General features: G+C 29.2%; 1 protein-coding gene across 11 annotated transcripts; it reads left to right on the forward strand.

The window, feature by feature from the left end:
- Positions 1–4,467: 4,467 nt before the first annotated feature.
- Positions 4,468–9,810, forward strand: LOC145182795 (alpha-2Db adrenergic receptor-like). 11 transcript variants are annotated; one of them, XM_090086320.1, is made up of 4 exons: positions 4,505–4,771; positions 6,606–6,692; positions 7,634–7,711; positions 7,829–9,810. In XM_090086320.1, the coding sequence occupies exon 4, from the start codon at positions 7,882–7,884 to the stop codon at positions 9,511–9,513; it is 1,632 nt and encodes a 543-aa protein (XP_089942446.1). In that variant the 5' UTR covers positions 4,505–4,771; positions 6,606–6,692; positions 7,634–7,711; positions 7,829–7,881; the 3' UTR covers positions 9,514–9,810. The 11 variants fall into 11 exon arrangements, with proteins under 11 accessions (XP_079914165.2, XP_089942446.1, XP_089942445.1 ...); XM_090086321.1 differs by lacking the exon at positions 4,505–4,771 and adding an exon at positions 5,127–5,929; XM_090086319.1 differs by lacking the exon at positions 7,634–7,711.
- The last annotated feature ends 3,899 nt before the right edge of the window (positions 9,811–13,709 follow it).

Genomic DNA, 13,709 nt, shown 5'->3' on the forward strand with positions numbered 1-13,709 from the left:
TCAAGTAGCAAAAGTGTTTACTTTGCTAATGTTGATTTCTATTTGTGGAAAATTAAAAAAAGACTTTACGATTTCAACCAGTTCATCGAAAAGTTTTTGAATTTGAGGTTTGTTTAACTTTAGTCTTGATCTCTAATCTGGAAACAAAACTTCTAACGCACGTGGACCGACGCAAAACATCACTTCTCGACCTAATGGCCAAGATCAAGTGTCGTACTTCGTAACTTAGTTTTTTAAGTAATGGAAATTATTAGGGGTGGGAGTTAAGGTTAGTTTTAGTATAACTAAATTTAATCGACTAACTTCTTAGTCTAGCTAAATTTAGTCGATTAACTTTTTAGCGTAACTAAAATTAGTCGACTAACTTTTTAGTCTAACTAAAATTAGCCGACTAACTTTTTAGTCTAACTAAAATTAGTTGACTGAAACAAGATTTAGTGCTATAAAAGACTTAGTAAACTATACCATGAAATTATATGAACATAATATGAATTATGACAAATAAATCAATTTAAAGACATTTATCAAAAGCTATAGTTTTTAAGAAATTTAAAATACCTAATATAATTTGTGACAATTAGGTAATAAAAATGTTTTGTTTGTACCTAGTATTGCTCCGAATTTTCTTTTATTGAACTAAATAAAAATTGGTTTGTTAGCAGAACAACTCCGTCAAAAACAGCTGATATTTTTTTACCGAAAACATGATTACTTATTAGCTTTTTCGTAATAATTTTTAAAAGAAAAGCAAAATTGAGAGTTGAACAAGATATATATTCAATTACACAATATAGAAATAATAAAAAACATTACTTACCTAACTGTTTCAATCTTATTGTTGTCACTGTAAATATCTGCGTTATTATGAACTCAGATAAAATACGTATTATTACTTCTCAAAAAATCATTGCAGGTATTATATAAAGGAAATCCGAAAATGCTTCTGCACATAACACAGCTTTCAAAAACATGGCACCATTTTTTTTTTAAAAAAAATTGATTTCACATGGCTTTTATAATTTGTAATTCACTTTAAAAAGAAATTGAAAAAATCCAGATCTGAATCGCTTTTCATTGAAATTTAAAACAAGTACCTTATAATAACGGGGGACTAATTAGATAAGTTTTGTTGCAAAATTCCAAGTGTATATCACAAACCTTTCTCCAAAAACCTGAAAAACTCTGAAAATCAAACGTTGAAACAGATGCCCTTGAGATGTAAATTGTAACTTACAGCAATTTGTAATTAAATACATGGCGCTCAAACCTCTTCACAACTAACGCATAACAAGATTTTAAAAAAGTATTTTTTTGGTAACCGTTAACAATATATTTTTCGCAAATAAAAAATTTAGTCGACTAAATTTAGTTAAACTAAAATGTCAGTCAACTAATTTTAGTTAGAATAAAAAGTTAGTCGACTAAATTTAGTTACGGTTTTTTTAGTTAAGTTAGTTACAATTTTTAGTTTTGGACAAAACACTAAAAAACAATACTGAACCCATACCGCCACTACCAAAACCAAACACAGAAACAAAAAAGAACGACATTACAATTATAGCCGACATATGCAAAGTCTTAGACCCCGGAACCCTCACAGCCGAACAACTGAACATATCATACAAAATGCTAGATTCGATAATTTGCAGAATACCAATAAAATGGAAAAATATTATATACAATAACACGAAACAATACCCGCAAAAAAATAGAAATAAACAACAAACCCTTAGAACTGTCTAAACTGACCACCAAACAAATATACAAGATCCTACTGGACAAAAAAACAAAAACAGAACACAGATACCAAAGATGGGCTACAGAAAAAACAACACAAAGACTGCAAATCAACAAATAGACGTGGGAGAAAAAAATCCACAAAACCATATAAAAGAAACGAAAACAACAAAGCAACAGACATAATCTACAAATATATATACAAAAAACTCTCAACACTCAACAGACTGCACAAATGGAAAAAAAAACACATCACCCATCTGCAAACAATGCAATGTAGGAAACAAGATTAAAAAACACTGGTTCTACAACTGCCCCAACACACAAGACGTACGCAAGTACACTGTAGAAATACTCCACAAAATATACCCCGACAGGACTTGCGAACAAACCTAAGCTGTTCTTCCTTATAGGACTTGAAAAAGACAACCAAGATATAGGCGAAATATGCCTAGAAACATTCTATGACGCCATATACTTCGAACGTAGCGCCATAACAATTGACCGAACAAAAATAATCCCAATACAACACTTCCACCAACTGCTAACAAAAAGAATGTTCATAGAAAAAACAATGACGAAAAAACGAAACAGAAAAACAACAAATACAACAAGTCCTAAAATATGTGCACAGAAAAACATAGAACTGACAAGAGCACAAATCAAAACGGCCACAACAACATTAGTACATCGATCCACTGTTGCAAAAAAAAAAAAAAAAAGTTCAATGTAAATATTTAAATAAGTACATAATAATTTATCACGACACTTGTAAATAAAAATATATATAAACAAAATGCTTTAACATAAAAACCTACTTTCGATAGGTATTGTAACCTATTTTTACGATATATATATATATATATATATATATATATATATATATATATATATATATATATATATATATATATATATATATATATTTAAGAATTTGGGGTTTGTTTAATTTTAGTTTTGGCACTAATCTGAAAACAGCAATATTACTAACGATAAAAAAACAACAGCAAATAACAAAAAAAAAAAAGAAAAACATGTGATCATACTGAAGACGCTATACATATATTTGCTCATTGTCCCCTCTTGATCGAAATATGGAAGCCTTTTAAACACGTCTACAACTCCCTCGTACCGGTTAGGATAATTAAACCGGCAAACTCAATTTCCATGCCGGTCATGGCGCACTTTTCAGAGAAGCACCCTTTGTCACGGCTGCTGATAACAATCACTCAAATCATTAATGAGTGTGCTATGGATGCTATATAATGTGCTTCTCTATTTCCAAACAGCCGTTGCCACTCGCTGTTTGGAAATAGAGAAGTAGTTTCGTGAACTGTTATCAAAACTATAACAAGCAAACTAACTGATAAAATTAAAATAAAATACCATCATCATGCAGGAAGAGGCACACGAAATAGTGAACACTTCTGCTACAACCACATCCTATACAAGCAAGTATGCGAAAAACCTAAAATCAACATCTAAACCTTTTATTAACTCATTTCTTAATTACTCTATTTAGTTTATAGTGCTTTACTTTCTTTTTGTTATTTATCATACTCTTCTTTCCTCTTTCACTAACTTAGATAGAGAATTAGTTATCTAATATGTTAACATTTTAAAGCCATACTTCTTTCTTTCATATTTTAATCTGGTGCTATTATTACATGACAATAATCTCTGTTCTCAGCACTATCAATTCTCCTCTTTCTTGTTCTTCTATTAGCGATTTCACTCAAAAATACTTCTGTAAAAAAAAATAAAACAAAACTGGAAACATTTATGAAAGATCTTTATAAAAACTTTCTTAAAATAAATACGTGTGAAAACTCAATGCTAATATTTGTGTACCTAGCAGCTTTATGACATTTTATTTTTGAATTTTCAAATTTTAATCTATAAATATATGCACTTTTTTTTTCTGTTATATTTAGCAATAAGGAAATCCTTTGATCTGATTCAGAAAAAAAGCATCTGTGAAATCCTGGACCTCTTGTCGAAAATTTGTCGCAAGACCTCATACCAAGCGGATTTTTTCATTATTTTATTCTTCTTTGATAATTTAATTTCTTTTTTAATTATAATTTCATGATAATAGTTTCACTTGCATTGTAATTTTTAAAATTTCTTCAATTTAAAGCTTTACTGCGAGTTTTTCCACAAAACGTTATTTGATGTTTTTAAGTAAAATATTAAAATTTTTAAATTTAAATCTTTTTAGAATGTTACATTAATTCGTTTTATTAGTTAAATAATTCATGCAACATTTATTATCTTAAAATTACCTTCTTCCCAAAATTATCATATGTACTGGGAAGGGTAAGTTAAGGGTGGTTTATAGGCTTGGTAAGGGCGGGCTCAAATGACTATTTATACTAAATTATAAAATTTTTTACAGTAAGCAAAAACCTTAAATTTTTTTGGTTATTAAGTTTACCAGCGCCTGAGTTGATTGGCAGTTGGGTTTGTACTTGGTTAGTAGGTGGGGCCATTTGTTTGATCAAATTACATTAGTGTATTTAACTAAATATATGGGTGTTCCTTAAAGATTATATTACAGATAATTACAAACAAAATAATCTTTCAATTGCTTTTTAAACTATAAATTTATCTTATACATTATTCTTTTATTTCTTTATGAATTTTGCCAAAATGAAAATTAAAACCAAAAAAAATTAAATATTAATTAAGCAAACATAAAAATGCAAATGAAAAAGTTTGTTTTAAGTTGCACCACAACCGAAACTAAAGTTTAATTATATATGAACTCTTTAAATGTTTTACTTATTTAAGCAACATAGCGGAACTGCCACAGAACCAATAGAACTAAAATCAGTCTGGTACTGCCAAGTTACCGCTTAGAGAGCAAAAGATCCAGCAAAAGAAACGAGTTGTCTAATATATATTCAGCCCGTGCCGACCGCTGGAAACATTTTCTTTAAGATCAATGTAAATGCGAGCCAAGTGCAGTAAAGCTCCAAAGTACTTTTAAAACGTAATTAAAGAGTTGAATACTGCAATACTTTGCATAAAGGTGAGTATTTTTTTTTGTGGCATATTTGTACAGATGCTAATTTAATTAAGCTCCGGGTTGTTCCGTGTCTCTACAAAAAAAATTTTAAAATTTAAAACTTGGTAAAAATAAATACGATTTAAACTTAACAATATAAAACATAACATAGTCTAACAAACTTTGAAAATTTTCTTCGTAAACAACTATTGTTTTTTTATGAAACTTTTATGAAAGTATCAAAAAACGATAAGTAACTGCGTGTGAGCGTGTGTGCAAGGATATGCTTTGCTTTTATTTATTTGTTTATATGTACAGCATACTTTTAAAATAACTTTACAAACTTGTTTTTCGAAACGCTAATAAAAAATTGTAAGGAAGATTAAGCGATTAAGTATTCAGTATATGTGGATTTGTATACGTGTGAATTCTTATTATTTTTTTTAACAAATAATCTATAGATTGAGAACGAGTCTGAAAAAGTTATCGTTTCGATTTTGAAATTTATAGACATCAATAGAGCCATTCCGTTTCTACAGAAGGGAATATATAATTAACTATTCTTAATTAAGAACATTTTCTTGTTTAAAAGTATGAGGTAGCAAAGCTATGAAGTCCTACAAAAAAAAGAACCCATCAAAACTGGATGATGTTAGTCTTCTCAAATGGACAGAAAGCTTTTGGATTACGGTTCCTTGTGCTTTTCTTTGACAGTTTTGGTTGGGAATCTAAAAGATAAGTAACTGGAGGAGCACGATGGAATAAATTAGCAAAGGCTTTCTCTAATTTATGAACACGAGTTTGTTCCTCGGAACCTGATTGGGTGATTTGCTGAGAATATTGATGAATATTGAATAATGATGAAGGTTCTCTCAAAGAAACTAACATGTCGTTTCAACTTTTTTGATCTCTAAGAAACAAGCTGTTAAACGTTTTTATAACATGTTTCTTCTAAAGTATGATTGAAGGGTTAATAATTGAAGGATGAATGATTAATTTATTCTGAAACATAAGGCATTAAGACAAAGTTGTAAAAAAAATTTAGAAGAGCTTCGATTTGAGTTATTAAGTTAAAAATAAATTATACAAAAAAAAACAAAAAAACAAAAAAACAAAAAAAAAAACAGAATGCTGTTGTAAATTCAAAGTAGCTGAAAAACAAAAAACCAAAGAAGACTTCAGGTAAAATATCTGATTTTATTTGATTCACTCTTTGATATTATCCCCTTTATAATTATCCCCTTTATAAGATTTGTATGCGTAGCTTCTAGAACAATGTTTACTTATCTTAAACAAACTCTTTATCTAATTTAGTGGAAATCTGAGATAATCGAGATAAGTGGAAATTTGAGATAATCGCTTTGATTGCCAATAGTCATATAATAAAGATAGTAGTTTGTAATGGGTGTTTTTGTTTTTTTGTTTATTTGCTTACAAACACACGATAAATTAGTTCGGCTCATTGAAGGATGAGAATGTTAAGGGAGGGGGTTAAGTATGCAAATACTATTTAAATTATAATTTTTCAAGAAATAAAATAAAAAATGGGTAAATTTAATTAGATTTTCATTATATTACCAGGGCGTGGGCCATATAGTGAATCGAGGAGGAACGTTTTATAAATCTAGAGAAAGTAGTTTTAAAATTGAAAACAAATTTTCGTGAGGATTGTCATGCATGAAACTGCTCTATGTTTAAACACTCTTATTTTTGTTAATACTTTAATACTTTTTTGTCAAAATTTTATTTACTTTATTTATTTACTCGTTTATTTTTATTTACTTTAGGGACGTAGAAAATTTTTTCTAAATTATCAAAAATATTTATTTAAAAAAATTTTACATAAATATTTTCATAGGAGAAACATAGAAAACGTATTTATGTGTTGATTTCATGTTCCGTTCGGCTGACAGTTCGTTTCTTATGTAAAAGATGTCTTGAAAATGTAGGTATTTGTTTATATCTATATATTTCTAATATATATATATATATATATATATATATATATATATATATATATATATATATATATATATATATATATATATATATATATATATATATATATATATATATATATATAACAATTCAAAAACTTTCACAAGTCATAGAGTTGGTAAACACGTTCTGCATTATCACACACATCACACACATTTCTTAATATTGTGACCTCAGTTGATTTGGGTTTAAAATCTTCACAAACTGATTGGATCTAAATATAAAAAATGTTCGCTGCTCCCAGTTATTTTTGACATAAAGATAATTAGGAACAGTGAGCAATTTTTATGTAAAGATTTATTTTACACAATGAGCTGAACTTTTCAAACTTGGAAGCAAAAATGCAAATCTATGGAACTCTATATAAAAGTCAAGCGTCGTCGAAGGTATTATTTTTAACGGATTGCTCAATATTTTTCTCAATAATAGAGAAGCCTGTCCTTTATTGAGCTTCGATATCTGTTTCATCTATAAGCAATCAAAGCTTATCTATATTCATTATGCGTCAAATAACAACAACAACAACAAAAAAAATTTTCTATTGTGGACTTTATGTTAACTGAGGAATATATTGGACGATGCAACTGTAAATAATTTACACCTCGGTGAAAGTAAATATATCCCTAATTAGAAAATAACATTTTCTCAAAACCGTTCCGCTATATATCAACTCCACACGTCGATATTTTAATATTCCTGAAGATGTTCAGAGATCTGTGGAGTGTGATCTTTAAATGTTTGCCATTAAGGATTTGCTGGTGACGTTGTGCAAACGTTAGATTAACCAATTATTTTTGTTTCGCTCGTTTTCGTTCAAAATTAATCTCGCGCACGTTTCAAAGAATGAGAGAAATGTTTTTGGTGATTTCCTTTTTTTTTTTTTTTTAGTATACACGTTTAAACATTGAAACAAAACTCGATTTACGCTGAAGTTAGAAATTAGTTTTTACACGGATGTTTTTCGAGGTTCTGTCTTTTCATATAACTTTCTTTGTTTTAATAATGACGTTGTACTATTTAAATTTTGTTTCGTCGGATGATGCTACGATGTTCTTTAAATGAAATTTTTTTTTCATGACCTAGGTGACAGAAAAAGAAACGGAAATAAATACAGAGTATTGCAAAAAGAAACAGAGATGACCGGATATAATATCAGCATACGAAGCGCAGATGAGTCAATATATGTGGCCGTTAGATCTGGATTTTATTCCTTCTCGTTTATTTTAGCCTTGTTCTGGAACTCTCTTATTATTATTTCAACTTTTCGCCATAAGGCTTTACAAAAGCCAATTAATGTATTGGTCTGCAATTTGTGCGTCGTCGATTTATTTATTGTTCTCCTGGGAATACCGTTACACGCGTCGAACAACCATGTTTTATTTCAATCAAAATGCAATGTTTTTGAACCGCTGTTATCAGCCTTTGTTACTGCGAACGTTTTTACGCTCGTTACTATTGCTATCGAAAGATACGTGATTGTATTGAACTCTGTGAAATCCTCTTTTAAACTTGATTTAAAAAGATCAATTATTGTTTCAATTTTACTTGATTTAGCAGCAGTCACTTTAGCGTTACCGAAAGTGATTTTTCAGAGAACAGATTTTTACGGTTGCTGCTTCTTAGTTTGGCCTGTAAAAAATGCAGTCTGGTACGTCTCGTTTTTATTTTTGATACAGTACTTGGGGCCCTTTTTAGCAATGACATACTTATATTTGCAGATTTGGTACAAGATACGCACAAAAAATAAAACGTTTATAAATCTTTTTAACAAAAATCGGAGTATGACAAACAAAACTACAGACACCAACTCAGTGTCAGGTCACAGTCAAAAAAGTATCGAGTTTAAAAGTGAGAGTTGTAATCATTTGGCAATTAAAAAGAGGCGTAGTGCTTCATTAGATGATTTGAATTCTTTGAATGACAGCATTGGTAACATTAAAACGTTCTTCCAGTCGACCATTCATCTCAACGATCGAAGGCCGTCTCTGAGACGTTGCAATTCTACTTCTGCTGTTACTAGAAGCCAACAGCAAAAAGAAAATGTCGTCGAAAGGTCTTCTTCCTTCAACACGAACATCGGGTTTCACGACCGCTCTTTAAAAGGATCAATTCAACGTTTTCATAGAAGCTTAACATCAGTGATAGTTGGCACGGATCTTGAACAAGCCCAGGCCTATTTTACGACATTGCGTTACAAGCAAACAATGAAAACCTTAAAGGTCTTCTTCCTTCTTTTATTTATTTTTATCGTGTGTCTGCTCCCTTACCAAATCAATAACTTTATTGACTTGAGAAGTACTGCAAGTTGCAGGCAAAGGCGCAGCTTTTTGAACATTTTGATATACATCAACGCAGCCGTAAATCCTTTGTTGTATGGGGGTTTAAACTCTCAACTTCAAAGAGCTTTTAATAAACTTTTTCTATCAAAAGTGAACGGAATACAGTTTTTGTTAAAGCAAAACATGTTTCGGACGCCGTCAGGAAATATAGTTTTTGGTGAAGGGAGTATCAAGCACAAGAACGCTTTTATTTATTGTCTACAAATAAAATGTTTCGGTAGACAAAAAAGGCGATGTTCTATAGAGCGTGCAGATGCTAGATCTCTAAAGATGAAAAGAGAATCCATCAGAGAGGAACGGAGGATCAGCCTCCATCAAAATAAGGCAAGTAAAGGGGAAACAAAACCGGTCACTGAAGAAGTTATACCAGTTTGTGCACCTATTATCGTGATAACTTGTTACGACGATGAAATAAATTATAGTTTTTAAGATGTTCTACTCCCCTTTGTTATCAGGGTATGTTTCACTTGATAGTCAGCATTTTGTGCTTGTCTCTTATCACGATTACGATCACGATCACGATTACGCAGATTGCAGTCGACAACAGACAGCATTGAACAAATTTTTTCTAAATGTGTTTTCGGAATTGAAAATGAACTTTTAAACACTATTTATGAAGTTTAGATGAAGTAGTTGGCTCTCTATTTATGACTTTTTAAAAGCACATACAGTGTAGTGAAGTACCATGGAATATTTTAATAAATACTGCTATATAAATCTGATAAATGTGCAAAATACTTATAAATATTTAAATCTTACATTTACAAAAAAAAAAAACAGGAAAAAAACTCTTATTAATAACATTGGCTTAAAATATGATTCGTGGAAATATACAATTTGTATAAACAATTTAGAGCTTGCGTTGCATTTAAGCTAGGATAAATTGTTATACATTTGCACAGATATTATCTCAAAACTGTCGCTACACTGGCGCGAGTTAAAAAAAAAAAAACACGTTTATACGTCGGACTATCAATTTTACATTTATCTTAGAGCAGTATTGTTAATGCTGGGTTTTTTAAACTTAAAAAGCGGAACTAACAAACACCTATTAAAAATTAATTGTCAAGTTATCATTTTTTTATACAATTAAAGTTATCTCCGGTTTTATTTTAAAATATTTATGTTAATCTCCAGATACTTAAAGGCTTTTAAAACAGATTTGTAATGCAAAAATATTTTTAAATCACCCGTAAAAAATTCCTAACTAATTTCAGAGTAAAAGTTTTTGCCAAGCGCAAAATGACATTAAACATGCGCAATAACGGAAGAATTTTTTTACATAGACTTTTTTCATGCGATGGCTTACACAAGCGTTATCATCAATGAAAAGATATCATCTATCTTTTGTACCACGCACTTTTACTTATCTGTTTTCTAAAACAATGTTTCCTTGTAAAATTTCCAATGCATTCCTGCGATGATTAAGACAGTTCTCAAATGGACCAATATTTTAAAATAACTCGTCACACTTTTGGTAAAAATAAAATTACTGAAATATTATCAAGTTTATAAAAGTTGATATAAAACCTGCAGCTTTAACTTATCATAATATATAAAAAAAATAATCTTTAAAATAAAACTAATAGTTTAAAAAAAAAAAAAATGTTTAAATTAAAATCTTTAAACTTAAACAAAAACCTGAAAGTTTTGATTATTTATTTTAAGTTTAACAAATCAAAGGTAGGATATGTAACATCAAAATCTTGCGCTGTTCTATGGGTTGTATATTTGTATTGATTGAGTAATTTTGACAACCTTAAAGACAGTTTTGGATCTTTATATATTTTATATCTAAACATTTTATATTTTCTAAAAATTTTCTTCAATCTTTCAAAGCCCGATTGGATACCCTTAAACCCGGTTTCTATCCTATTGTAACAATTGCAGATTGAGTTTTTTTCCTCTCCATTAAATTAACTTTCACAGTAAATTATCTCTATAAGATAAAAGTATCTCAGAAATGTTAGAGCTGGCTCTATATTTGCACAAGCTGATTTACAAGAATTTTATTTATGAAGACTTTTTTTGATAAGGAAATAATAGATCACCTTTATATCCCACTATAAATTTTAGTTTAGAATTTGCATTGTACAACATATTCCTGAGCAACCTTAGAGGTACTTCTATCTTTGCTCAGTCTAGTTTACTAGGACTTAATTTACAAGAAAATATACTTTTAAGTAAATGTAAATTACGTTACAGCAAGCTTCTTTTTTTTTTTTAATGAATGGAAAAAATTAAGATACTGGGGTATTATAGTTTGATTTATTTTCAGTAAAGTTAAATAAACAATCATGCACTTAAAAAATCCGATTGTTCGTAATGAGATTTGTAATACTTAGCAAATATTATCACAATTGCTTCAGACTCTCATAGATCAATTGATTTTCAAGTAATGTAGCTGCCCATTTCATTAACTAAGAGTCCAATTTAAATTCTTGTGTTTTTGTAAAGTATGTTATATCTTGAATAAATCTTGAATAAAAAGCATGACGCAAGCTTCCAAGAGCTTCTTGATTTTCACTTTAGTTTTAATAGCAATTGCAAATGTTTTAATAGCAATTGCAAATGTCTACAGGCGTCCCCTTTTTTTTTTTTTTTTTTTTTTATCTTTTATTAACAATGTAAGTAAAAGTAAACATAGAATTAAATTTATGATTATAATTATTATAATTATTATAATTATTATTGTTACACATTTATTGCAATATAATTGTTAAAAAATTTGATGGAACAAGCAAAAATTATTTAATTATTTAATAATTGTTAAAAAAAATTTGATGGAACAAGAAAAAATTTTTTCCAGCGCAAAAACATATCAAAACAACAGTGTAAATAGAGCTTTACGTCAATTGACTATATCGATAAAGTTAGATCTTGTCAATTTTATTTTTAAGTTGTTTAAAGCGTTCAAGTATTTTTTTTTTTTTTTTTTAAATAAAGTTGCCAATAGCAACTTTGGAATTTAATCATTGAAAATATCAGAAACAAGTTTTTATTTGTAGAGCGCCAACGTAGAAATTTTATAAAAATGCGATACAAAGTTAAATAACACGTTGTAATTCTTTTTACAAAATTTAACTTTTGCAGGGTTTTTTTCAAGAAATTCAGTTTATTCTTTGATGGCCTAGCTGTTCAAAAACTCAAAACATTTTGAAACTCGCAAGGGTTAATCTTCCACTAAATAAATACCTCGACTGATTTTTTACATTGCCCATCAAACGATAAAGAAAATAATTTCGAGCCCTAAAATCCTCTCAAAAACTACGAAAATAGTTTCGAGTCCCAAAATCCTTTCAAAAACCAAGTGAAAAGGGCTGTGAGAAAACATGTAATTATTTTAGCAGATTACATAAGAAATGTAGACAACATTTAACTAAGTTAACATCTGCAACATTCTATGCAAATCCACATCGTTTCTATAGGAAAACGAGTGTTTGGCGTAACAATAATGTCTGCATTGCACAGCGTTAAATCTTCCTAAATTCAAATGAAAAGTTAAATTCAAATTGAAAAGTTAAAAATTGTAGGGCGATATATAATCTGTTTGAAAAATAGTGTTCAAGTTTTTAAATACAGTCACTAGATGAAATACTTGTGGGGCATTTTTTCTCGATTGCTCAAAACAAACATTTTATAAGAAGGCGATCGTATACTATCTTATCATCTAAAAAAAAGCAATTTTTTTAGCTTTTTTTTCTGGTCAAGCTATTCAGGAGAAAGCACTTTTTTTTTTTTTTGAATTTTGAGTTTTTTATTAATCTATTTTTAAAAATTTTTCAAACACTGTTTTTATCAGTTTTAGCATTTTCGGGGTCGTAACTGGTTTTAAAAAAAAACGCCTCAAAAAATCTTGCGCTTTTTACTTCAGCTTTCTATGCAAGTGGTAAAATCATCGAAAACTCTTCTAATACTTAAAAATAAACTCTTAATAAAATCCGTTTGATTTTAAAAAATATTCGGGTTTTCTGAGAACTTTACGTTATTGCAAAAGTTACAAACAAAATGAAGATTTCAAAAGTGCTCTTAAGCTGAGGACCTAAGTAGTTTACTCCATTCTATTAGTATTGTGCAAGTATGGTGCAATTATGCGACTCCGCTCATATTGCATGAGTAAAGGTTATTTTCCATGAGCTTTTTACTGTGATGCTATATGCAATAATCTAAAGGATAATTTATTAAAATTTATAATTAACATCAATATGTAATATAAATAATGTGTTGATTTTAGCAACAGAAAAATGTTCAACAAAAGCAAATATCCCCTAGTGCTATGAATTTAAGAGCTTTTCACCTCCATCAAAAACGGACCGAGGCATTAAGCAAGGGTTGAGTCAGTAGCTGATTCAGAAACTAATTATGAGAAGTCTAGCAATTGAATAGGACTTTAAAATGAAATAGACCAAAAACTTATAGTATAAATAATAAAATCTAACTTTTTCATTTTTCGCAAGATAATATTACAAGATCCATACGACTTTGGATATTTTACAAGATCCATACTTTGGATATTTTAAGGTCTTTTGAAATTAAGAGTAAAGCCATTTAGCGTAGCGACACCCAATTAATTACAAAGCTAAGTTTTGACTATTCTCAAAATAGAACAATTTTTTAAAGTGTAA

Source organism: Hydra viridissima, unplaced genomic scaffold, assembly GCF_058129835.1.
Source record: "Hydra viridissima isolate aposymbiotic clone 2 unplaced genomic scaffold, HvirCarnegie_v1 scaffold_4, whole genome shotgun sequence".
Taxonomy (NCBI): domain Eukaryota; kingdom Metazoa; phylum Cnidaria; class Hydrozoa; order Anthoathecata; family Hydridae; genus Hydra; species Hydra viridissima.